The sequence below is a fragment of the Morone saxatilis genome, unplaced genomic scaffold, assembly GCF_004916995.1.
Source record: "Morone saxatilis isolate NCDOM2014 unplaced genomic scaffold, NCSU_SB_2.0 Contig18, whole genome shotgun sequence".
NCBI classification, from domain to species: Eukaryota; Metazoa; Chordata; class Actinopteri; family Moronidae; genus Morone; species Morone saxatilis.
Window position 1 is genome coordinate 5,885,704 of NW_023339740.1, and position 27,836 is coordinate 5,913,539.

Genomic DNA, 27,836 nt, shown 5'->3' on the forward strand with positions numbered 1-27,836 from the left:
GGGGGGATGGTATGTCTACTGGTAACCCCTCTAGAAATGTGCAACATCCCCGGAGGAATATACACATTTGTTTTAGTAAGATCATACGATCTGAACTTCCTACATTACCACAAATGTCCTCATTCTCTTTGAGTTTATCTGTCTGGCATCTCGTCTATGGATATTGTATCACACATTATGAGAAGAATAATAGATGTATTTTTTTTACATACCAAAATTCAAACTGGATTTGACAACGTTAGCAATGGATGTTGAATAAAGCTTCAGGTGCGTGCATGTTGCATCACCATTTTTCTGTGGAAATCAATGTGATGATGTAAAAGGGGGCTTGTTATAGGGAAATTCCTGTCCAGTTGCAGAATTAATCAGCATAAACCACCATGACTGGGTTACAGAGAGAGACATATGGTCATGTTAGGCTGCTTGTTTGTTATTTAGTTCTGCACATTCGCTGTGTGGTTGTGTGCGTGTGTGTGCATGTATATACCGTAGGTATTTTTATTGCTTTGTCATTTAAATGAGTAGTTTACTTTCATAAGCAACCAGAATTTTAATGCATCTATCCTCTGTAGGCATTCACCAAATTTATATATATATATATATATATATATATATATACATAGCATTATTGTGCTAAGAAACAGACCAATTTGAACATTGTTATTTTTATTATTATTTAATCATTTTTTTCTCTCCGACTCAAAAAACCACTTTGTGAACCACAACCACAAAGTTTTAAAACCAATTGCAGCTCTGCTCAATTGGTTTTGCTTTTAGTCAAAGATCTATAGTGTGATTAAGGCAGGGTAATTTTTATTTATTTATTTGTACACAATTTCTGATTTTTTTCTGCAATAGGTTAGTGCTGCTTATCATCTTTGCTGTCCCATAATGCTAGCTCTACGCAAACGCATAACACGAGAAACACTGAAATGGAATCATTTCCTACATACCGTAAGCAACAGGTTTTTGGTTCGTGTTCTCTCTGCCCCTCGCTCTTTAAGTCACGCACAATTATGATGTGAAGCTGAGCATATGACTGCCAATCTTAGTGATCAGTAGAAAGCCAGATACAGATGGATGCATCAGAAAATATCAGCCTTTAGAGGCGACAAGTTTGTTGGTTACACTTTCAAGGGAGGATGCTATTCTTTGGTGGCAGAAGCAACGTGACTAATTCAACATCTTCAAACTTTGACTAACATCATCCTTTTATTTCCAATCAGCTGGCACCTCCACCCGAGCCTGAAGTCCCTGCTGAGGTGTGTTTAAGACCCATATTGCCCCACTGCCCGCTAATATGGGTCACTGCTGATCAAAGATCATCTGTCATATTTATATACTAACTCCATCCATTACATTTGCGTTCAGTCCTAAACATCTCTTTATCTGAATAGATAAGAGTTACCACCCATCCCCATGTTGTATTTCCTCTTTTGAGGGCCCACTCATGCATATTGCTTACTCTGTGGAACTTGAGTAATGCTACATATCAGCGTTATTGTGCGCCGCCTCCCACTTGTCCACTCATCTGTTCTTCCTCCCCTCCCTCCCTTCTCCCCTCCCTCCCTTCTGCCCTCCCTCCCTTCTGCCCTCCTTCCTGCCTTTCCTTCATCTTTCCTTCCACCTCTTGGTTTTTGAGCAAAGTCCAATTTCCTGATCTTCTTTAAGCGGGGTGGGGGGGTTGAAGTCATGGGTGAGGTGTTTTTCCATGCCAGATTGGTCCTTACAGTGTGTGTCAGTAGCTCACGGCTATATTATGTAACCTGGACAGAGCTTTTTTTTTTCTTAATTTTTTCCCCCTCATTTTCATAGCTTGTGTTTTTTCCCCCTACAGCAGTTTGTCATTCTCTTATGTAAATAATTTTTGCCCTTTAGCCAATGTGATGGTAAAGTAATGAGGGTGTCATTACATGCCAGACTCCAGTGTTTGAAATTTCATACACTGGATTGTCAAGAGCCGGCATTTAACTCCTCAGAGTTTTTATAAGTTGAAGAAAAATTTTGATATTTAAAATAAGCTATGAAAATAACTTTTTGAATAATAAACTCTATGTAAGTTAATTATGTTTTAGAGTAAATGTCAGTTTCTCCTTGCATGAATCCTTGCATGACTTTGACTTGACCTCACATCTACCCTGACACAACCACTTCCCTCTTAACTGCATGATCTAATTTGCACCCAATTTCCTGCATGCTAATAAAGTAACTAATTTGCACTGTATTAACACCCTATTTTGTTTTCTAATTTCTTTTCCAAATTTCCTTTTCGACCTTTTTATTTTTATTTTTATTTTTTTCTTATTTTATTGCTTTCTGCTAACTCACCTCACCTTTAAGGAGCTTGATCCCAACCAACCACAGAAGCAACTGGAGGATCAAACGAGGGTAGGTACTAAGAGTGCTTTGCTGTGGTCTGGTCCCAGCCGGCATCTTATGGACGATTGACTGACTGACGGCTGTTACAGTCACGCTGCTTCCACAGCATGGCACTCACACAATATGTGAGACATTAACTTTGGTTGTTCATCTCTTCTTTGATGGCTGGTGACATGTTTGGCCCAGAGGGATCAGCTGACTGCGCTGCATTGATTTACACCAAACCAATATGGGGAATCACTGATTGTCAGCATATGTTGAGGGCACAGTGTCACCTTTGAACATCACTGACTGAGGTCAGAGGGCAAAGGTCAAATGAGAAGATGCTGTGTGTTGAGTTCTTTCTTTGGATGTCTTATTAGGATTAGCTTTCAGGGCTATGACATTCTAATCTTTTCTTCTTTGTGTATTTTTGTATTTAAATCATTTTATTTTTATTTACATACAATTTCAATACAACTGCAGTAATTGTAAGGCTTTTTATGTAATTGCCCTGAGTAGCTCTAAAAGGGCCAAAATAGGGGGTGAAAAACAAAGAACAAGGCTCTCAAGTGGAACAAATGTACTATTTAGGGGAGGTGGGAGATCAGGAATTCAAAAATTTGAAATTGGAGGCTTCATTATTTTTACCTATCCATGTAACCATGTAACTTTTCACAGCTTTATATGGGCTTTTTTGAAATTTGACTTAAAACTATCAGTATGATTACGTGTAATTTTGTGTTCATTTTCTGTCTTGTATTGCCACACACTAACACTGAGTTTGGGTTCCAGCTCCATTTCTGTGACTTTAATTGGACTTTATCTCCTAACATCCATTTTCACTGATAGGGTGAAGCTCTGCGGCAGATCTTGGTCAATCGATATTATGGAAACGTCAAACCCGGCCAGAGGAGAGATAGCCTCACAACCTTCAGCAACGGCCCACTCACTCCTGGAGCGCAGGGAAAATCTCCTACAGGTGTGTATAACAATACAGCATCTGTGTGTCTATATAGTTATACTACATTGTTAACATAACATGTTTTTGAAATGATTTACATTGAGAAACTGGGCTAGTGATGCAACAAGCTCGACACACAGCACAAAACATTTTAATCAAACTAAAATAGTTTAGTTCAGAGCTGCCAGCTGCAATATACCATGCCATTCAAACTTAATAGGAACTAAAAAGAGAGAAATAACACCTATCCCTAATTTGTTGAATCATATGGTTACACCAGGCAGGAAACAATCTTAACATGTTTCATAAAGCTTTGGAATTTTTCAGCATCCCTTAATGTCCAAGAAAATAGTCTCTAGGATGTAAGTAATGTGGAATCTGCTTAAAGAAAGAGTACAAAATAAACATTTAAAGATAAATTCAATTTAACTTAGTCAAAATGTCCGTGTATAGTTTGAGAGTTATTTATTTAACTAGATCTGGGTTGTTTTAAGTCATTGTGTACATTTCACAGGAAACTGTTTACAGGTTGTGTGGAATTTCCTCTCATGTAGGAAATGCTTAGGAAATTAGATACACAGATTACAATGAATAGTCATAGTGTCAGGCATCACTGATTATTTCCACATTAGTGGTTAACACAATGGCATTAATGTGGGTCGACATCGCCCACCGGGACCCCACCGCAGTATGCCTTTTGTGCATATGTGCATTGGGGCCATAAAAGCAAAAAAACAGTTGTCATTATAAGCTAAAGCAGTCTCTCCATCCATCCGTCTCTCAATCTTTGCTCAATCAAGACTGACATTCACAAATGTAATAGATGTTCGTAACTGACATTTATTCATTCCAGCAAGTCGCTCCGTGTCTTTCATCACGGCTATGACTCATCGTTCATCTCTAACGCTTTAGAGCGGAGAAAAAAAAAATCGATCTTATTCACAGCCATGGCCTTGTACTCCTTTAAGCCCTTGGACCTCGGCTCTGCTACCGAGCATACTGCAGACCGTGTTGTTGCCAAGCGACCAGAGAGCCAAGCTTCGTCTAGAATGGGATGTGTTGTTGATTCAGTGGCTCGCCCAGCCAGAGATGGCTCTGATGGGTGCTGTTATCTCACCACTGCTTCCCTGGCTTGCTGTGGTAGCCAGCAGCAGCAATAGGAGTTAAAGTACCTCTACGGATTACAGACACATCTGATGTTATTTGTGCGCTATGGCTGAATGGATAAGACACCTGTGGCTCATTCCTTGTATCATAAACTCCTTTTATCAAATGGCATACTATTTACACCTGATGTAAACACTCTTTATTAAAGCCACTATATGTAGAGGTGGATTGCTCCCTAATACAGTTGTTCGTATTGTGTTTTGTTTTTTAATGGATGCCACTGGGGGGCATCAAAGTTAGAATTGTTCAAAATCGAATTAAAAATTTGAAGCTGTAATTCCTTACACCGCTCATTAGATTTGTTTTCCTCTATACTGTCTAAAATCTAGCCTGATAATTAGTCATGAGTGACTATCTGTCTCTGACATCATTTTCAGTTGACACTGAAGCTGCGGTCGTGGTTGCTAGGAGTGGCTAACTTAATGGTATTTACACTGATAAATTAAATATGCTGTTTTTTAGAGTTGTTATGTCTGTTTGTGGACACAAGTTGTACAGCTGCATCTATCCCATATCTACTTTCTGTCACTCTTTTTCTTGAATTTAGCTAGCTAGTTTCAGAAAATGATGTTCCCATTCTTAATCCTGCCCAGAAAAAAACTCTAATTGGTTGATTGAGGTACATTAATGCATTAATCCCCCTGTCTTTTTCAGATAGGTTAGCTTTGAAATTTTGTACTCTATTACATGTAGGTATTTTATTGGTAGGCTATAACGAACAATAGCACTACTTTAATTAATTCATATTATAGCAACATAAGTTAAATATGAATATAGTGTATTCTGTTCTGAATAAGGCAGCCAGGGCTACCATAAGGCATCCATCAAACTCCATAAACCCTTAAATTTAATTTTAAATACATTTAATTAACAAATATTATATTACATTGTGCCCCATTATTTATTATGTAACCTGTCTGGAATCTGAATACATCAGTATTAATGTAGATGATATCATTTTCCTTGTGACCTTAGTTGTCAGCTCTGGTGTCGGAGGTCGAGGGGACCTGAGTTTGGCGGAGGTCCAGTGCCACCTGGACAAAGAAGGGGCTTCTGATCTGGTCATTGACCTCATCATGAATGCTACCAGTGACAGGATCTTCCAGGAGAGCATTCTGTTGGCCATTGCACTGCTGGAGGGTGGAAACACAGTTATCCAGGTAAGTGGGGGGGTTACTGGGTTCAAGAGTACAGACCACAAACGGTGCAGAGGAGGGTGGGTGTGAAGTTTAATGAGGTCACTCACACTCGCACGTCTACACTGCAATTAACTGGGACTACTAATAGTATTCCCTTCAGAGAGGCATGAGCAGAATCTCAACAAGGAGATGGTATCTCACAGGTTCATAGCTGTGATGTGAAGAATTTAAGTTATTACCCTGGAGCTCTGCTCTGTCAGTTTAAATTATGACAAAGGATGACTTCAAATGGAAAAACAGAAAGATAATCAGTTGTCAGTGTGGCAGCCTGGGCACATTTTAACATCCTAATGTAGACGTAACAGTTGGGTGCAGAGAGCATCCTGACATGTTTGAACTTGTTGACGTTTGGAGAAAGTGGAGGAGAGGAGAAAGGGAAGTCAGAAAGGAAGGGGAACAGTAGTCTGCCGGGATAGGTCAAAGCTGTGCAGCCAAACACGTCATCACCTCCCCACAGCCAGCCAGCCAGGGGTTGCTAAGGCAACACTAACTCTTCAAACCTCACAGAAAGCAGGTTGAGAGGAAAGAGAGGGCTGCTGTTTGCAACTGCATTATTTCAGCCTTGCAGGGTGGCGTGTGTGTGTTCGTGTGCGTGTGTGTGCGTGTGTGTGCGTGTGTGTGCGTGTGTGTGCGTGTGTGTGTGTGCGTGTGTGTGTGTGTGTGTCTCCATGCATGAACTAGAATATGTGTATGCATGTATTTGTGACCAAGTTTGTGAGTACACGCTACTTGTAAGCCATATATCAGTCTATTCTGGTTTTGTGGTTTGTGTATTTGTGCTCTTGTGAGTTCTCTTGCATGAACAGGCCTGTTGCATAATAGGCTCATATTTGCATAGTGTTGTTACTGGGGGTGGGAATCTTTTGGAATCTTGTGATCGATTCTATTCCAATTCTTGGTGTCACAGTTCTCCATTGTATTATTAACACTGTTTTTAATGGTATGCCTCCACTAGCCGCTCTGCTGCAATGTTAGTACCATTGTTATCCAAAACGCTGCACATGTCTTTTGAAATGAAACAGATAGTGGATGGTTTCTTTACCCGAGTTGGTTGGGATTTTTTAAAGTTGCTGCAGTGGAGGTTTCGTTCTCGTTAATTACTGGCATTCAGTGCTCCTCTCCTCTAATGTTAGCTAGTCTCCACAAAATAAACTTTTGTCTCTCAAAGCTAATTATATGGTTATTAATGCTTCCCTTTTCTAAAAAAATGTGTTTTCTTCAACATAATGTTTTAACAACGTACAAAAAAAGCATTGTGAATCAATTCAGAATCATAGAAGCTAATAATTGCAGTTCTTCAATAAATCAATCCCCTCCACACCCCTAGTCGTTACCTGACAAGGCCTGACTTCCCAGAGGGTACACAAAGGCACTCAAATGACTCCTGTTACATAAGCTGCTGCCTGCCTCTCTGCCTGGGTGAAGAGCCCTAGGCCTCCTAACATTCCAACCGGACTCTTAACTGGGTTATGCTTTGCTGAAGGAAAGAGGGAAGTAGAAGGCACCACCCCTTGGGGGCCTCAGAAGAGATCCAGTAGATTCCCCCCTGGTGCTACCTGAGGAAAGGCCACTCCCTACAGCTGCTCTTAGAATAGATCAACTCATCTGACTTAGCTGTCATTTCATGCACTGTTTGACCTTTTTTAAGGTAGGGCTTGATGAAGAACCTCAGTGTCTACTGCTGAAAGTAGTAAGTGGGGTGTGGAACTTTTTTGGTGTGCACCCGAGGCCATTGTAAAGGTTTGCAAAGTTCTTTGTCTTGTTTGAGTTTTGAATGTGAATGTTTTACACATTAGAATATCAGAGAGTGCTTAGGATGTGAATTAGAACTATTATTCACAGTCAGTGCTACGTAGGGAAATAGCACCAAGTTATTTGCATAAATGATGCAGAATTCAGTGTAAATGTCTCTGACTCCTACTAGGACAAGGTAGTTTTCCCACTACATAAAAAATAACCTCAAAGTGAACTTTATAAGCAGAGCACTTTATTGCCTTTAACAAGGAGAAGACACAATTATAAAGAAGCATCTTGTTTCTGAATTTAAAGTTAGGTGTTTTTCTCCTTCTTTGCCATGGTACAGGGACAAGTGGGCTTTGTTGAAGGATCATGCATGGTCCAGAGTGAATTTACAACATATCAGCAGATGCACCACATTTCCCTGTCTTACATAACGATGGGTTGCCTGCCCCCTTTTCAGGACAGAAGGGTTCTTGTTGTCTAAATGAAAAGCAGGACAAAAACATGCCCACAGATTTCTCCAAGCAGTCTGTTTGTTTGTTTTTGAGGTAATCCAGGGTCGTAGCCTAGCCAACAAAATCTTTGGGAAAAACCAAGTAGAGAAATGGAGAGCTCTTGGTTGACTTGAGAATGAATTCATCCAAGGGCCAGAGCTTGGTACTAGCTGGACTTGATATGGCAAGTGTGTTAGTGATTACCAAAAGAAATGGGTTGGGACACAATCCTACCAGCCTTTTTCAGGCTTGCTCACTACATGATGTGTAAGAGTAACACACTTAACACCACAGAGATGTTTATCTGCTGGCTTCACACATTTACTTATTGTACTGAAACAACAACAAATTGCTTTGTCTATTTACACGTGTGATGCCCTTCATTAAGTTACGTAAACAGTAATGTTCACAGTTATACCTGCTGGGATAAATACAGTTTATGTAAGTACAGGCCAAAAAGTGAGTCTCAGAAGTTCTCAGAAGTTGGAAATCTCCCCTGAGATTCTAATAATTGAGTCACGAGGGCCTGTCTATCCCTGCAGATATATGATAACTTTCACAGTAAAAAGATTTGTTGATGTCACTGAAGCATCTCATTAATATACAGTCTCTTGTGTGAACAAGAAATGTTTTTGATGCAATCTCAATACTTGCTTAACTATAGGCTTCTAACGTTTTTTCTTTGTAATTCTATATCTTGCCATCTGCCAATACACTGAAGATGATTCTTTGGTGGATCCCTTAACAGGTCATAACTCAAGGACTGTTTAAAAGTGTGCAGCTATCACCAGTGAAAATCAACCCCTCATACCTGCAATTTGCTCATTGCACTTAGTCTAACTGAGAATTATATGTCTTTACTTGAAATGCATAGAGTAACTACAAGGGCACTCAGAGTGTAAATCTGCACAAAGTTTACTTTAACTGTGCAGAGTTTGTGCAGGTCTGAAAATCTGTAAATATAACATCCCTGATTGTTTACTGCATTTGTTTCTACAGTTATTTTTGAGATAGCTGTAATGTTCTTTTGTGTGTTTAGTCATGGCACACCATTCACTTTCATCACAACGGTATGCAACAAATTCAGTTAATTTTGCCTTAAATAAATAATAGATCTGCCCCGGGATTCATATCTGCTCTTAAACTTAATGGGTTCTTCCTTGGCCCATGCTACACCATTGCACCAAGTTTGATGAAAATTGGGCTGGAAGTTTTCCCTGTAATCATGCTGACAGACAAAAAAAACCCACAAACTGCACCAAAATTTTGTTTTACAAGAAATCTGGCACTAAATGGCGTATGTCAAAAATTATTGGCCTTCATAACTTTCCATAAATAACTTAGGCCTACGTAGATCATCATTGACAAGATAACATGTTGTCACGTATGCTCACACGTTACAGCTTGTTATTCAGTGATAAGCAGCAAATACTCTGACCATACTGGTGTAACTTAAGCAGACATGTAGCACACGTACCGTATCATAGCATAAAACTACACTCTTGCATACTCATCTGTACACCCCATTAGCACATGCACACACACGCACACACTCCTGGATATACTTAGAGGCTAGAAAGCTCACACCAAAAACAGCCCTTTGAGAGAGTGTGTGTGTGTGTGTGTGTGTGTGTGTTATGTAAGAGAAGAAGTGTAGAAGCTCTGCTCCTCCCAGCCCACTCTCCATCTACTCAACGCTGTCTTCCTGACCTCAGATCTTTAACTGTCACAGGAGCAAACAGGTGCCACCACTCTTACTCAATAGGCGTGTTGTGGCACGCCGCTGCCCTCATCCCCTTCCAAACTTGATTTACCCCCCCCCCCCACCTTTGCTTGGTTCAAGTTTCCTTTACAGCTACCTCTTGGAAAGCTTTAAAAAGCTTCTGCAAAGTGAGTTTCCAGGCATGAGCGTCATCAACATACCAACTCTAATCTAGTGGGCAGGGATTCTCCTTTTAAAACCCTGTTTATAGATGTTTAATTATTTCAGCCCTCTCCTAAGAAGCTTTTTAGTCAGATCAGTGCGTTTTTGTTGTTGTTGGTGAAGTCACTGGATACATTCTAGACTTTGTTTGACTTTTTGCCTGTACAGAATGCGTATTTCTTTCTTTAATTTAAACCTCCTATTTGTCAACCTTGTCGTAGCTTCAAAGAGCAGATCTCCGTGGTTACCAACTGGGTGTGGCAGAATACGCCACTGAAGCCCTCCAATAAGCACAGAGATGGCTTTGTCACTCACCAAGGTGTCAGACTAGAAAGGCCGGAGACGGATAAAAAGAAAGAGAGAGCTGGTGGTATAAACAGACCTTACATAACTGGCCCGTGTTGATGCCAAGAGCCGGGGTGGCAGCTGACAGTGAATGGAGAGAGAAGTGGAAGCGCAGAATAATCAGAAAGGAGGCCCCGCTGTGCCACCATGTTGAAGCCTTCGAATAGGATGATGAATAATGAGCAGACCTAAACCTGCTGTGCTGAAGATGAATGACAGCCACAGGATCAACAGAGCTCTCAGGGGGCTTAATGGGTCTGTAGTGGGACACAAAGGGTTAAACTGCCTCAGGGGGAAAAGCTGAGGCTTACTGGCTGACTGACCATTTTCTTTAAAGAATGACTCAGCATTTAAGTGGGGGGCTAAATGTTGCACACATTATTCAAAATGTTTGTTATCAAAGTTATTATCTCGTCAGCTCTGCTTAACAGTGCCATCATATTTTAAACAAACACAACAGCAACAATGTGGCAGTTGGCTGCTGAAGTACAGCATGGAAAATCTCCCTGGACCGATATCTCTTAGTCATTGACTAAGTAATTATTTATATATATTTAAAGTATTTATTAATTTACACGATTCAGGCCTTGGATCAAAATATTTTTTAGGAAATTATTCAACCAAGTAAAATCCCTATAAACCATGTTCTCTTGATTCATGTATAGGCCAAAAGCTGATTTTTGACAACCATAGAGCTGGCTAACATTTACATTAGTTTGTACTGGTGCTGATACAATACCTATTATTCAGCATAGACATAAAATCCTTTTTTTCATTTAATAAAAGAAGTAAAACTACAACTAAAAGGTTTAAAAGATAATGTAAAACTCCTAAATGTATTACAGACTGAAATTGACAAGAGAGTGATCAAAGAAACTATGTGATCAAAGAATGTGTGAAGAGGAGAGCCAATCTGAGCAAGCATTTGATTCCAGCCTTTAGTGTTTGACAGTTTTTGATGCTCTTGACACATTTAGATTGGTACCTAACTGAAGTTTGATGCTGCTCTAGTCTAACTGACTGCTTTTGCCTCCGGTGTATATATATCACGCAAGTTTTGCATCAGGGAAGAGGGAAGAGGTTTTTATGCCCATAGTCATGAGGTCTGTTTAATATGGTAACCTTGTAAAGCTGCTATCCTGGAGCTGTTGTCTGGAGAAATCAGCCTGCTTACATAAGTCTTCTGCTGACTTTTAATCAGATCACTATCAATGAATGGCCCTATCTTGTCAACAACATGATGTTAACAGCTTGAAAAACAAGCAAGAGGAAACTGTTGCATAAAAGAAAGGAGGAAAACAACTCAGATTTGCTTAATGCATTAAGTGTTCTGCATCCCTTGGGACTTGAGTCAGGTGATGATAAGAGTGAGATTCTCACTAAATTAGTTTCATATTTTCAAAGATTTTCTATGCAAATAACGTCACTCTAGTGCTGTGCACTGCACTTGCATGTTGTTCCGAAACTTAACTGAGTTGAGCTAAACCTGAAAAGAGTCTTGTGTAACGGGCTTTCAGAACTGCCCCAGAATCTATGTATGTGATAACTCCTGCTTGCATCAAACGCACTTTGGGACCCTCCCTCCTCTCCCTCACACCACACGCTCACTTCGTGCCGTTCTGGCACTGAAAAAGTAGGGCAGGGTTTTCCTCTCTCCCTCTCTCCAATGCTCGCCCTCCGTCGGCTGATGTAACAGTGTTAGAGCTGAGGCGCTGTGTGCCCTCACTGTAACCACTCAGCTGATTACAGGTCTTATGTAAGGAGGGATTGTCGAGAGGAAAATGGGACAGAACATATGAGCCTGTTGCAGAAAAACAACGGCTCGGTGCATACAAGCCTTTCAAACAAGATAGCCCTTTGTGTGGTTCAGCTATGAGCAGAACATTTCCTTCCTCAACTTGACTTTGAAAACCTATTACTCATGCTGGATCAAACTTTTACTGTTGCATAGCTGAAAGGCTCATAAAAGCAGAAATTTGAGGTCAAGTGCAATCACACAAATGCGTTTTTTATTGCAAGCGAGGCCAATTCTGTGAACATGTCTCTACAACTGTATGTGTGAATGTGTTGTGTTGGAATGCCCTTGTTTGTGTGTATGCACAAGCATACTTGGAAAGTGGGTGGGATGTACAGTAGTGTGTCCTCAGCAGGGTGTCTAGCTGAGTCTTTGCGTGTGCTGCATGTAAATCCCGAAACCTTTTTGCTGTTGCTTGCCTGTTTGTAAGCGTTAACACCCAGCATAGTCCACAGGATGCCAGAACCGTGTTATGCCCAGGGAGCAGAGAACAGATGGTGTAAAATCAGGTGAGCATGGTGAGGCCTTGCAGCGTGCTTTCCTGGCACTGTGAGAGGAGGCTTATGTAACTGCTTTCTAACAGAACCTCTGGCTCTCTCATGTCAAAAATGTAAGACAGACAATGATAAGAAGTGGCGGCAAGATCTTACTAAATAAAAAATGTCCTCCGACCTTGTAGACCTACTTCTCTGATGAAGGTGAATTTTGAATAGAACATCACTGGTAACATGTTGATGATGAAAGTCAACCACCTTGACACCTTGGCATAACATTAGTTCATAAATAAAGTAAGAGTGCAGAAAGTCTCCATCTGGAGCAGCCAGCTAAATGACTCTTTCTTATTTCTCTCCAGCGGTCATTCTTCCAACGTTTAACAGGGGACAACAAGTCAGAAAAATTCTTCAAGGTGTTTTATGAGCGCATGAAGCTGGCCCAACAGGAGATCAAAGCCACCGTGACAGTCAATACAAGTGACCTGGGCAGCAAGAAGAAGGATGAGGAGCCACCAGACAAAGACACGCCAGCACGCAAGAAAGGTGAGGGGTCAGGAGTTAGGCCACGAACAGGAAATATTCAATCAGATTTTTAAGGGAATAAGACCATCCAACTGGCAAAATAAACCTCTGTTGACTTGTGTGTACAATGAATTTGGTCTGTTTGAATACCCAGTCTCTAAAAATTGCCATATCATTTATTTAGTTTATTTTTTTAATTTTTTTAACATGATAGTATTTCACAAAAAAAGACTAAGCATGTACATGATACAAATCGGTACATGGATACGTGACTTGTCAAATGAACATTCTTTATAACACTGTGTCTTATCTCCAATGGTCTGTGTTTGACTCAACTCTCCTGTACCTGTGGTTAGTCAAAGACGTGCCGGTGGTGGCCGTGGTGACCGAGGAAGTGAAGGAGCAGCTGGTAGAAGCCTCCGTTGTCACCAAGAAGGCCTTCACGACCTACCGCCGCGAGGCCGAAGCCGAAGAACACCAAGCAGCCGCTGATGGCTCTCCCGTCCCGACCGCAGATAAGGGCCAGGAGGAAGGCGAGATGAGCGTCATCATCACCATCATGCAGCCCATCTTGCGCCTCATGCAGCTGCTTTGTGAGAACCACAACAGAGATCTGCAGGTCAGCCATTACAGCAACTTGTTATCGCTGTAGGGCTTTTGTTTACTCGACCCGGCCCATGATATGCTAACATTTCCTGACCTGTGTTCTGAATTTCTATCACCCCACTCAGTTATACAGAAACGAAACCATGTAGAAAATAGGCACCATTTGCAGAACTTCCTGATGCAGCTGTTTCCATATCTGGTATGTCGTGGTCTGGTTTCACTATGAGGAGTGTGTTGTTGTTTAGTAATGGCTAGCTCCAGCAGCCCAGACAGAAGACTTCCTTCTTGCACTGTTCACCCCAAACCAGGGCAGGCCTTCATTAAATGATAGCTGGCTTGGTGCTGAATCACTCTCGTCTAGCCTGACCCAGCGTGGGTGCAAGATATTGATTTACTGCTCGCCATGCAGCACAGATGATCAATTCATTGAGATGTTTGTGTTCCTTCCAAAGACATGCAGTAATTGTCTGGCTGCTGTATAGGCTTACATGCTCAAAAAGAAGACTAAAGTCTTTCACTTCAGAGAAAAAAAGGAAAAGTTTGAAAACGTGTTTTCAGATTCCCTGAGTAGAAGGTTAAAGGAGTGTTTCCATCAGACCCTGAGACCACGACAAATCTGCTTGTCCAACCTTTGCTCAACATCAAGTCTGACAGTTTTGGCTTTCTTATTTGTAGTTTTAATTGAGACACTGTCTTGATGACAAAGATATATTACACTTCCCAAAGCCATGGGAATAACATGAGTCCAGAGAACAGCACATGCATGTAAGTGTATATTTTATCTATCCATCTCCAGAACTTTCTGCGCAACCAGAATAACAAGAACAACTATAATCTGGTGTGTGAGACGCTTCAGTTCCTGGACTGTATCTGTGGCAGCACCACCGGGGGACTGGGGCTGCTGGGACTCTACATCAATGAGAAGAACGTAGGACTCATCAACCAGACTGTGGAGAGCCTGACAGAGTACTGCCAAGGCCCCTGTCATGAGAACCAGGTGATGCACGTACACACAGGAACATGAGTGTGCAAGCTCACACTGAAGATGTACTTTCAATTGTATGTTTAGTCTGCTGTTTGTCTGTGTTGTCATTTACGTAACTGTATAGAGCTTCTTTTATTTGGACGTTAAATTTTGTTTTTTCGAACACTTAAATTATCTTCCCAATCATACTGGTGGTTTAGTGTGGTAGTGCTGTAATTAGTCCTGAGAACATAGTCTTTTCATGCTCAGCACTCAGCTGCCGCAATGAAGCTACACAGTCGCTTGTCTTTCTCCAACAGTGTGACACCAGCCTACTCTGGGCAGCGTGCCTGTGTTTGTTCTTGGGTATGGTTAGCATTGCTTGGTCTTCTCACATGATGGTGGCATCCTCTGTTCGAGCCGCTGTTGGGTCATTTCATGGCAAGTGTGAAACTGGCATGACTAAACAAGCAACTGGCTAAATGCAGTTGCTGTTTGAACTGATTTCAGTTCCCTCAAACAGTGCTAGGACTGCCAGACTAAACAAAGCTCTTTGTTCATATTTACTGAGACGGAAAAGGGAGGGACAACTGCTAGAATGATTTTTGTTTGTGTGGTATTAAGTGTCTTTGTTTGATAGTGTCGAGATATTTATTCCTAACCTTGTAAGTAGTTATGAAATGTAACCCACCTCAATCAGCACGTGACTGTGGGATTGGTAACTGAAGGGAATTTGAACAATATGCGGTACCAAAAAGGACCTGTTTATTAAATATTCAGTTGTTTGACAGATAATATTCAAATCTGTAATGCTGTCTCAGAAGTTCATAAGTCAGCTTGATCAAGGTTGCTGTAAACCAATCACATTTTATCTACTGTTAAACAACTTCTTAAAATCAGTTTATCTATGTATGCTGTCCACGGACCAATTTTGAGATTTGTATGATAACTGACTAACATAAGGCCTTTTTGAATCCTTGACCGTTGAAAAGACGATTCTTGAAGGCATGATTTTCCATTCAGTGCTTAATTAAATATCGTATTACGCAATTTAGATTATTGCAATGTCTTTTTAAAATAAAGATCCAATCTTTCTCAGATTCGCTTGAAGAGTTTGACCTCTAGACTGAACATACTGGTCTGCTGCACTGCTTTGTTTACAGAGGATGTAAACAAAACCCGAGCAGCATCAGAAAACATTAAATACTGTATTTAATTCTTGTTTAAATAAAAATCCTGTCAATTGCGATTCCTCTTTCAAAAAGAATGCTGCTACTGCTTAAAATTGGTAACTGTCTTGGTCCAGACTATATTTTACATTTACTTTCATTTTACAATCTATACTTTACATTTACTTTCATTTCGTTTGTTCCACAGAACTGCATTGCCACTCATGAATGCAATGGTATTGACATCATCATCGCTCTCATCCTAAATGACATCAACCCACTTGGCAAGAAGAGGATGGACCTGGTGCTAGAACTCAAAGTGAGTCATTATTACTAGTTTGGTGGTTTTGAAGTGGAAACAATACTTCAGAACACTTTTAGTGTTACATAACATGTAACTTCTCATTCCTTTGGAAACCCATTCTCATGTAGACATGATATCACACGTAGATATTTCTGGTAAAAGCACTAGAGATTTGAATTGCCTGAAATTTGTGAACGTTTTAAAACATAAACATCATACGTGACGTCCTAAGGGAGAGATGAATCACTGAATTACAGAGTTACTGTAGGAATTACATCACTAACAGTACCTCTAAAAAAAAATCAGAATGCAATGCAGCTACAGATATAATAATAGTGAACAGTCATACCCCTGTGTTATTAATTACTTGGCTTGCTAAAGTTAAGACACACCTCTTAAGATTATCAAATCACTACAGGAAATACCACTGACTGTAGAAAATCTTGAAACAGTGTTGGCTTAATTTCACCATGCCAAAATATGTTATTACTACACCTCATTATAAAGTGTTCTATCACGAATTACATAATAATGACACATGGCAAAGTAAGATTTACAATTGGGATGCTGAACACCAGGTGTTTCTGTTTATACTTTTATCTGTACTCTCATCTTTTCGTAGAATAACGCCTCAAAGCTTCTTCTTGCAATTATGGAGAGTCGCCATGACAGCGAGAACGCTGAGAGGATACTGTACAACATGAGGCCTAAAGAGCTGGTGCGTATGATACCACACAAATCATCACACGATGTTAAGTGGATGTTATTTTGACAGTCTTTATTTTTGCAGGTGGAAGTGATCAAGAAGGCCTACATGCAGGGTGAGATAGAGGTCGAGGAGCCGCAGGAGGGTGAGGACGGAGAGGAGGAGCACTCTGCCTCTCCACGCAATGTTGGTCATAATATCTACATCTTGGCACATCAAGTAAGCCACCAACTATCTGTAAAATCAGCAAGGAGACAAATGCACCCACGAGTAAATGCTGCAGCACATGCATGGCCACATAATATAGTACACAGCCGGTAGGTTTTCAATGGCCCCACTGTTACTGTACGTCTGTGTGATTTTGTCCTTGCTGCTTACGACATGTGATATCTGCCATTCTACACTCATCTCCTCCTTTTCAGCCCTGAGGCTGAGCGCTGCTCAATAGCAGAGTGTCTGTTCAAACCATGATTTAGGTTAACGACAACAATTATAGTTATGAAACGCCCACGGTCAATCCACACCCTGCAGCCTTGTGGTTGAATGAACAGAACATCTTGCATTCAAAGAAAGAATAAATAGCATGTGCTATACCCAGCTGGTAAATACCAGCAATGTTGGCTCAGTATTACAGCACATGCTAAGTTAACACGTGTACACATTTAACCTTTCTGATAATAATAGAAACAATAATTGTAATGAATATCTGTCATTGATTTGTTTGTCATTGATTTGATGGTTTGTTGTCATTTCAGTTAGCCCGTCACAACAAGGAACTGCAGGCTATGTTGAAGCCAGGAGGGACATATGGAGAGGGTGACGAGGCCCTGGAGTTCTATGCCAAACACACAGCCCAGATTGAGGTCAGTTGTTAGATCCATGTCGAAACCAGACTGTTTTGGTTCTGCTACTGTCATTTTTTTATTTATTTTTTTGACTTTAAAGTTTTACTTTGAAACTTTCCCACAATTTTTCTGTTTTATGGCCACTATCTGGCACCTATTGTAAGACGTCTGTGTCAGCTGCAGAGGATTGCCACATGTTTTGGCTTCACAATTTCCTTGAGGCATGTGATAGTGTTTTTCTTGGCTTGCTTTCGAGTTTCATCGTGTGCCTTGACTGAACAGCAAAGCACCTTTGGCATGTTTGCACGTTTTCCTCTACGCACTTAATGAGAAGAAGGAATGCTGGTTGTTGACAGTGTTCCGAATTTAAGTTGTTGGTTCAGTTTTACCAAACACCTTCGTAAACAAAACAACCTTCTTATTTGAATTGCAATGTACAGTGACAATAACCAGTCAAACCAGTCAGACTGAACAGACAGAATGATCTATAAACACCTGGCTTTAAAGAAGACCACAGTGACAGAGAGTGTGTGATAGGTGGCTGCTTTTTTGGTTGTGTCCAGATTGTACGGTTGGATCGCACCATGGAGCAGATAGTCTTTCCTGTGCCCAACATCTGCGAGTTTCTCACACAAGAGTCCAAGTTGCGTGTCTACTACACCACAGAGCGGGATGAGCAAGGCAGCAAGATCAATGATTTCTTCCTACGCTCTGAAGACCTCTTCAATGAGATGAACTGGCAGAAGAAGCTGCGAGGTACTCAAGAGGCTACTGGTAACACAAACACCGTTCCCTGTGCGTCATTTTCCTCAACTCTTTATCTCTTAGTTCCTGGTTTACACGCTGTCTTCTTGCATCTCTCCAGGCCCCGGAGGACCCCCCCTAGCCCTACTAAAAAAGGGAAACAGATGCTAAAGCCTCTTTCACACATATAAATCATGAATCTTAGGTCGATTCAACATGTTGGCATTATGTGTGAGCAGAAACTGGAGATAAAATTCCCCATGCACACCATTCTGGCAATTTGCTAACTCAGTCTAGTAACATTTCCCAAACTCTTCCCCTATACCTCTGGTGGGCTCAAAAGCTGTAACATGCAGCACAGTAAAGGACAAAAAGACCTCAGCCACCAAAGAAAGCCTTCTGAATCTATATTCTAATGTTACAATGGAGACGTCATTATTAAAAATGGTATGGCAGGAAAAATAAAGCATTGCACTCCTTCTAAAGGTGTTTCTGTAGAATCTAACATATTTGCAACACTGAAAGCACCATGGATGGGTGTGATTTTAAAAAAAGAAAAAACACAGAACAATGAGAGCAACCACAGCCACACAATTCTTGGCACTCCAGGAACCCCAAATATGACAACATAAAGAAAAGCACACGGATGTTAGACCCTCAGACAGGTCTAACCCTCCAACTTAAAGTTTCAGTTGTGCCAACCACAAAACTCTCTGTTTTTTTCTCAGCAGGTGAGCACAATAGCATTCAAAGAGACAAAACTTGACTTGTATGTCTTGTGCTTCTTATGTAAATATAAACTTTGTGCATCACTGGTTTGATTCACAAAAATTAAACTTTAAACATATTTAAATAATAATAATATAACGTGTAGTATTGTGGGACAGCCCTGCTGTCAGTGTTGCTTGTAGTTGGTTATCTCTGCATAGGTTGTCAAAATATTTACCTTTTGAGGCCACTTTGGTGTTCTTTTTTACCGAATGGTTGCTGTTCACATGCAGTGCTAGCATACTTGGCAAGTAGAAAAAAAAAAGCAAATCTATCTGTAATGGTCATACATATCTGAAAACAGGCCATATTCTTTTTCTACACCATGGCAAATTGTAACCAAAGACCACCCTGATAATTCTATGTGTTAAAGGAGGTTGCAACTCTTAACCCTGGATGGATGGAAGCGGAGAGCATGTAAACCTTGATAAGCAACTTATCAGCTCATTTAAGTTACCATATTGTATAAGTTAATTCAACAAGATGGCATGACAACATATGTTCTATAAAGATGTAAGTTGCTGTTTTCCTGGCAGGAGAGAGTGATGTAATCTATGTGAGTGTGACGTAGTGAATGATTAACACATTGTGGTCAGACCACAAACTATTCCACATTGCAAGCCCATTTGCAAAAAAGCATTTACTTTGGAATTGTTTACGCACGTCTCTAGTATTCTGTTGGTCTGTATATTTCAGAGATTACTGTGTCAGGTTCCTGTAATGTCCTTCTTTCCTTCTAGAATCATAAAATGGAGAGGCTAAGGGCAAATATTTTTTTCTGGCAAGATTTAACTCAGGAAGCTGGCGGTCACAGAGTATTAACCTTTACATCATCCCTCCTTTTTAATATTCTGCTACCAAGAATAGTGAGTTTACAGTAGAGCTAAAACAGTGAACTTGCCAGTGTAAACAACTGGTCAGTTGGTGTTTGAAAGGTCCATCAAGTGTAGAGTGTTGTTTTGTCTGGGAGGAAAGAGCTATGGATACAGTGTGAAGCCTGTTACCTTTTAGTACATATTCTAAGCAAAAGTAAGTAAACAGGGACCGGAAAGATGGCAGAGAAATGGATGTGATATGTGATAAAAATCCTTGGCTGGATTCACACTCAGGATGTTGTGCTTACATGTTACATCTTAGCCAACTGAGTTAGCAGGATGCTCCAAGTCCGTCCCATCTTAATAGGATTAATAGGTCAACCCGCTTCATCTACCTGCCAGTTTAAGGTAATGCTCAGTCACACATTCTTTACTTCTGATATGGCATAACCTTACCCAGAAACATCAAGGCAGGGTAGTGGATGCAGAACAACTCCTGCATCAGCAGGTGGGATATCAGGAACGTTCCAGAAGAAATGTGTCAACATTTCAAGAGGAATCCTTTTGATTTTAAACATTTGTGTTTCACTAATCTTAAATACCATAGTCATGCAGACTTGAACACTACTTGGCAGGTCCCTGTTGAGGTCCCTGTTGACCCCCTGGCTGATCCTCTGTCAGCTACTGCAGTGAAGTGACTGGTTTAGGAGCATGCTGTAGCCTGTCCATTTTCAGGCCTGAGGGAAGATGGTTTGACTATAATGTGGTAACACGTGACGACAACCACCTCTCTCCTATTTGAATGAATCAGCACAACTGGAGGCCCTATTGTTCCACTGGTGCTAACCACTTGTCATGAATATCATGACTTCTGTAGCTAAAAGTCCCTGCCTGCAGTTCTTCTTTTCTGATGAACAGCCAGGCTCAAAATAGAGCTGGCCATGATACTGATCTCCTGACCAAGGTCTAAATTGTGTGTGTGTGTGTGTGTCTGTGTGTGTGTGTGTATGTGTGTTTGCGGAGCAGTGTATGCATTAAAGTTGATGTTTTTTTAATTTCCTACAAGTAGGAAATCATGTAGTGTATATGAAATGAGTATGACAACTAATTTAATGTACTTTACGTTTGGCCTGATTTTACCCTTCAGAGTGAATCCTTTGCTTGCAGTTGTGGTGCTTATGATGGCACTAAAAACCACACAGACCCCTTCTGATTCTGTTTGATTAATGTGTTTCACCCCAAACTGAGTACATTTCTCAGATCACCAAAGTGACTCCCCACTCCACTTTGTAGTGATTAAACTAAATTCAAGTCTAGTTAATATAACATGGCAAAAATGTTCTTTTGCTGTGAATTACTGAGAATTACTGATGTTTGCCACTGAGATAATTTATTCCACACTAAGAAAATTAATCAACATTGGGTATCTACATTACATAGGAAATCATCCCCATCTTTGTCTTAGCTTTGGTTACAATTAATTGGAAATAAGATTAATGGCACAAATTTGATGAATTTTGCTCTTCCTTGGTGTGAAACACCAATCAGTCATTGTGTATTTTACTGTTAGTGGGAACTAGTTTTCTGTAATGTAATTAGATAAATTGTGCTTGGTGTATTGCATTTATGTTATTGTTTGGATGCTGCAGTTTTCTCTCTGCAGTACAATGACCTGTGTTAATTTGCTTCAATACACTGTCCTCCAGCTCAGCCCATCCTATACTGGTGCTCCAGGAACATGTCATTCTGGAGCAGCATCTCCTTCAACCTGGCTGTACTCATGAACCTGCTTGTGGCCTTCTTCTACCCTCTGGAGGGTGTCCGTGGAGGTTAGTGTGCTAAAGTCATTTCCCCTCTCTCTTCCCTTTATCCCTTTAACATAGATCAACAGACTGTTTTATTGGGGCGCTGATTATGATCTTATGTTTTTGTGTGTATGCACTGTGGTTAACACAATGAGCATGACTAATACAACACAGGAAATAGGAGTGAGTGGCACAGGCACAACTGCTCGGGCAAAGCCAGGGTTGCAGCATAAGGCATATAGTACATATTGTGCTTTACTAGAAACTTGTATGGCAGAGATGAACAGGAAAGAAAATGTTTGTTGTTAACATCTTTATTTTAGGGTCCCATTACACCCTCCATGTGCAACTCTTTGTTGCCAGTTTAATGGGAAACATCCTGTGGTTTGGGGTGTATAGGAGAAGGTTGTCCTCGACTACCCCAACAGTGGAGTTAAGGCCAATTTGAACTGTTTAAAGTTTGTTTCGGGTTCGTCCGAAAACAGTGAAAAGCTTCTCTCTGAAATTTAGAGAGGAAGGGGCATTGTGTGACACTTTTTAAAAGTTTCTGAAACCAACAAATTGACAGAGACGCCCACTTACCATAGTAAATGCCAGGTGTGAAAATGAGCAGAAATACCATCTATCTTACATATCTCTGTAAGTCTAAGTCTGTTTACAGGTCATGGGGAGTACTACTGCATATGTGAAATATGTATAATATATATATTTTTATAAATCCTTTTGTGATGAAGTTTGAAAAGGAAAATAAATGTAGTTGTGAAGTTCAGACCAGACATCTTCAGCCCGCTCCTCATCTCTGTTCTCTAGTGGCTCAGGGCTATTTTAGCCGCTACTAGCATAACACATCAGAATCTCCGAACTGTTGGCAGCCGAGTTGCATTATGGTAATATAGGTGCCAGGTTTTGACAAGGAAGAAGAATGTATCTAATAAAAAAGACAATATTTCTGTTTCTTGTTTCTGACTCTCCAACAATGTTACAAGAACACAATGCTAAATTGGTTTTTAGTGGCATGTAGCGGTGAAGTTGCAGATTGCAACTAACTGAACCCAGCCTGCGTCTATATTTGACGACCAGGGAATGAGAACGGGCTATGAAGTGTGTAGGTTACGAAAACACAATAATTCCTATATTCAGGTGATTATACACTAATTAAAGCATATATGACTATTATATACAATTTCTGCCAATAGATCATCCTAAATGTTACACATTGGACCTTTAAGAACTCCGCTCTGACAACAAGATGAGATCAGAGTTCAGATCAGCTGTAAGCCAGCCTTAAAAAAAAGAAAACCTTTCCAAAAATTCAGAAAATCAGTCAGGAGAACATTTGCTTTCCCACTGGACACGGTTCATTGAATAGCTCCTGATGTGGCTTGAGCACTCACATCCCAACACTCATGTATTTATAGCAGTTGGCATTTGATCAGATCACGTACAGAAAGATGCTTTATTAGTGTTTAGTGTGTAAAGGACTTTATAGAACACTCTGTGCTCTCGTGCTTGTGGTTTGGGTGTAGCCTCACACCTCCCTAACCAAAGTGAGTTTCACCACAAGTGGAGGTGTGATGAGAATGTAATCCTAGCTGAAGATTTGGATCTTGAAATACCATGATGTCACAAAAGATCAAGATGGATTTGTTCTCAGTTCGGTCCTGACCTGTTTATTGATACTGTGACTTCCCTGAGCTTAACAGATGACATTATGTCTTATCAGATTCCTAGTCTCATTCTCACACTAGTCTTGGTTTGAGTAGTCTTCTTTTCCAAATGTATCACTTCAGGTAATTAGGTGGGTGTCTGTGTGCGTTTGTGTGTATACAGACTTAATACTGTGGTACTGCATTTTAAAATGACCACTTTCAGACTTGTAAATGCCGTCAACGTTAAAGTCATAATTATGACTAGGAAAAGCTTGGATATATCCAACTTAGCACTTGATAAGTGCCTGGAAACCAAACTCATCAGCCAAAGTCCATCATTCCGTAGTAAGTACTTGAGAGCAAATTGAATGGATTTAGCACTATATTTTCAGTACATTTCTGCATACAGCCGTGAGTTGATGAGTCTGTAAGTTGTAATCATGGAAATCTTCTACCATCTGTCCCACATGATGTGTGCGCAGTATCAGACTACATAACTTACATAACTAAAAATACTACTCTGAGAACACATACGGTAAATCAAATCTATATCTGTGGTCTTTTTTGAAATATCAATAATATATTGATTCATGATTTTATCATACATTTTAAGCAAAAAACATTTTCAATACTTTGCCAGCCCTGAAGCATTTTAGTCAATGTAATCTCAAATAGAGGATATGTATCAATAACAAAGAGCTAAATAACTCTTCAACACTGAGTGTGGACAATAGAAAGCAAAACATTTAAAATTGATCAGATTTCGATTTCTCTGGAATTAGAAGTACAGTATATATAAAGATTTATGGTTTGGAAAATCTGGTCTGGTGTTGGGTCAGTGCGACAGATTGTATCAGAGATAACATATTCATTCAGAGGTATATGTCTGTCTTACTAATTCCTGCATGACAGGAGGTCTTTCACAAATCAAAGGAATGAGCTACACCTAGGCATGTTTTTACGCGCAGTTTCAATTTTCTGTTTGTTTGGTTGTCTGTTATTCTTTTCTCTTTTTTCTCAGTTCTCCTTGAGGGCAGTATTTGTGGGGATGTGAAAAGCCACAGCCGTTAAGGCCTGCATTGTTCCAGTGCAGAGTAGCAGAGAGAAGACACACATTGTGATTCACATAAACTTTCAATTGTTCTGTCTGGGGTCAAACGGCGAGGTCCCTTTTGTTTGAACTTCCTCACAACAGTATAGAAGAGACAAATAAAGAGGTTGTTAGCTTAGCTCTAGAAACCCCATGTGGTTTTCAGTGTCAAAGGTCTTCTGAGGGCTTAGCAGTTCATTCCAGGACATGCCAATTTTAGCTTCAACCTGAAGCCAGTTATCAAGTGAAAAAAAATATCTGAGCCACAGTTAAGTTGCCCAGTGGGGAATATTTAATGTCTACACGGATGCATACATTCACACACATACTTACACTGTGTCCTGGATTCATATGACCTCAGACATGTCTCGTTAATATTCAAGCCAACTGCTTGTAAACCTTAAATGAACCAAACTACTCCAGTGAACTTCCTTGGGCATGACAAGCATTTACTGCAAGCTTGACATTGAGGCACTTCTTTGCTTTGAAGACTGGGTTAATTCGCATATTCTATAGACAACTTAAACACCATAAAATCCCTTTTAAACATTATTGTATCATCTGCACTCCTCACTCACATGACCATCAATTGATGGTGGTTTGTTGGAAAAGAAACTGTGGTTGGGAACTTTTCCCAGTAGTGTCCAGATGAGTTGAAGTCCTAAAAAAGGTTAGGTAAAATCAGTTCAGGCTGTACACCTTCTGTTCACGTAGGGTGGGTGTCTGTATGGGATCAGGTGAGCCTTGACAAATAGGAGTCAAAGTGCCAGAGCCTCCAACCTGTCACAGACGCTGCTCAAATGTGACCATGCATGAGGCAGACATCAGAGCTATAGTTTAAAACAGACATAAAAGCAGCTTGTAAAGTAAAATCGTTTCAAATTTTCATCCTGTACCAAACATCAGGCTGTGTGTAGAATTTACTTTGGTGAAGTGTAAGTGGTTTAGTGTAAAGGTCAGTCTGCCTATCTTCAAATTGATGCAGAGTAAGCAAGTAAGAGAGATGAATGGTCTGAGACTGTAGGTATGTGACGTACAAGCTGCTCTGTCTGGGTTGGCTGCCAAGTCCAAGCGCCTGGGCGGCCTGTTACGATGCAGTACCCAGGACCATCCCTGATGAATTTAGCTGGAGCCAAGTGTATTTTTAGCCACCCGGGGGTTGTGTAACGAGTACCTGTCATGTGATCTGCACATAGAGAGGCGAGAAGAAGGAGGCCCCAGAAGGGGGGTTCCTTGGTCTTGGTGCCTTAGTGAAAAGAAAACCTGACTGAGGAATTAGATTAACATAAAAAAAAAAAGTGATGCATCGTTTCATGACATGTTGGTCCGAATCTGGCACTGAGGAAGAACCTGGTGAGATCATGATACTGCTTTGCTGACCTACAAACTGTTACAAACCAACTCATACACACACACATACAGGCACAGAGCTCTGCTTGTAATATACAATTCAAAAACTGTTCAACAACTGGGTATATGAATGAAACCACTAGGATGTCTTTGTACTGATAACACATGGAGCCCATCAATAAAATATTATTCACAAATGGTAGATAAGTCTGCTTCAGTTTCTTCATTTTACTTCTACTTCATGATAACGTGTAATGGATGGATAGAAAGGCTTACACTCCTCTCCCTAATGTGGCCTCCTTCATCCTCAGGTACCCTGGAGCCACATCTGTCTGCCCTGCTGTGGATGGCCATGCTGGTTTCTCTGGCTATAGTCATCGTCTTGCCTCAGCCTCACGGCATCCGGGCACTTATCGCTTCCACAATCCTGCGCCTGATCTTCTCTGTAGGCCTGGAGCCCACATTGCTCCTGCTGGGGGGTTTCAATGTAAGTGTGGATCTATGTGTTCAGAAAGGCGATGAGCAGCGGGTACACATCTCACATGCAGTTTCAGATTTTGATAGGCTTTATTGCCCAGTAGATGGTTGACTGGAATTTGCCTTGAATGAAGGCGCAGTCACATGCAAAACATTAACTAAACATACATTTTTGATACTGGACTTCCATGTACATAGTGCAGGAACACAGCGTATCCCAGTAGCGTAACATAATGCATTCAGCCAGATTTCACATTCAAGTGCTTGTGTAGACACACTGGTTAACAGTGGAGGTGACATTACAACTGCTAATAGAAATGTCACTTATAGCTGTTAAGTGTTAATAAGCATTTGAAAATTCTACCCAAAGATACTTATACTAATACAAATAATTCATGGTTGCTGTCATGTTGTCTATGTGGTGTCTATTGTTCTTCAGTTATGTAATAAGGTCATCTTCCTAATGAGCTTTGTTGGGAACCGTGGAACCTTCACACGTGGCTACAAAGCCATGATCATGGATGTGGAGTTCCTGTACCACCTTCTCTACCTGATTATCTGCAGCCTGGGGGTCTTCGTCCATGTCTTCTTTTACAGCTTGCTTGTAAGGACACACAAAACATATAATCTTATTCATGTACACAACCATATATGGGCAAGGACACTGTAACACAGAGAAACATGAGATAAGTGTGATTTGATGCCATTTGATTGGTCATAAAGTTGCACATATTCCCTAACGACATCATTTAACCATAAGCTGTTATTAAATAAAAGGCAATGATCCAAACAAAACATATGTCCTTTGTCTACTGTGGCCTTCATTAGCCCACGTGCTCACATTTACACTCAGTTCTCTCTTTTTCTTGCACATTTTCCACACAAATACCATACACACACCAAACTCCTTCCTCTTTCCAGCTCTTTGATCTGGTGTACCGAGAAGAGACGTTGCTGAACGTGATAAAGAGTGTGACCCGCAATGGCCGCTCCATTGTTCTGACAGCTGTGCTGGCTCTTATCCTCGTCTACCTCTTCTCCATTGTGGGCTATATCTTCTTCAAAGACGATTTCATTTTGGCTGTCGACAGGATACCCAACAAAACACTAGGTACGTTGAAATACAGATTTCTTCTCATTCCCCTCCCGGCACGGACATAAATTACTTGCCCTCCCTGACCCAGACAGTTAAGAGACTGAAACATGGAATGTTTTTCTGCAACACACACACACACACACTGGGTGTCTGTGAAACCACGTGTAGTGTCCAAATGAATGTATGCATTTACTTTTGACTGTGCTTACCTTGCTTTTAGCATCACCAACAATCTGTACATATAAAGGATGTCACCATTAATATTCATTGTGAAAAAATAATTGTCAAAATTGTCTTGTGTTCTTGAACAGAGCATGGAGCCAGTATGGTGGGAGAGTTCTTCTCTGGTGGAGTGTGCCAGAAAGAAAATGGGGAGAACTGTTCAGCAGAGGCAGTGATGGATGGTAGGTTGACAAAAGTGAAAGGTAACTGTGTGTGTGTGTGTG

The 27,836-nt window shown here is 40.6% G+C and overlaps 1 protein-coding gene across 4 annotated transcripts in view; it reads left to right on the forward strand.

Moving 5' to 3' along the window:
• Nucleotides 1–27,836, forward strand: part of itpr1b (inositol 1,4,5-trisphosphate receptor, type 1b) — an 87,370-nt gene that overhangs the window by 46,462 nt on the left and 13,072 nt on the right. For 2 of the 4 annotated variants that reach the window (XM_035662450.1, XM_035662453.1), the window contains 17 exons: nt 1,227–1,262; nt 2,341–2,388; nt 3,211–3,340; nt 5,465–5,649; nt 12,840–13,023; nt 13,359–13,621; nt 14,405–14,605; nt 15,950–16,060; nt 16,668–16,763; nt 16,836–16,970; nt 17,507–17,614; nt 18,160–18,391; nt 21,630–21,752; nt 26,129–26,304; nt 26,734–26,898; nt 27,216–27,405; nt 27,702–27,794. In XM_035662450.1, the coding sequence (XP_035518343.1) occupies nt 1,227–1,262; nt 2,341–2,388; nt 3,211–3,340; nt 5,465–5,649; nt 12,840–13,023; nt 13,359–13,621; nt 14,405–14,605; nt 15,950–16,060; nt 16,668–16,763; nt 16,836–16,970; nt 17,507–17,614; nt 18,160–18,391; nt 21,630–21,752; nt 26,129–26,304; nt 26,734–26,898; nt 27,216–27,405; nt 27,702–27,794 (2,476 nt within the window). The remainder of the gene's footprint in view (nt 1–1,226; nt 1,263–2,340; nt 2,389–3,210; nt 3,341–5,464; nt 5,650–12,839; nt 13,024–13,358; nt 13,622–14,404; nt 14,606–15,949; nt 16,061–16,667; nt 16,764–16,835; nt 16,971–17,506; nt 17,615–18,159; nt 18,392–21,629; nt 21,753–26,128; nt 26,305–26,733; nt 26,899–27,215; nt 27,406–27,701; nt 27,795–27,836) is intronic. The other 2 variants (XM_035662454.1, XM_035662455.1) reach the window with 1 other exon arrangement.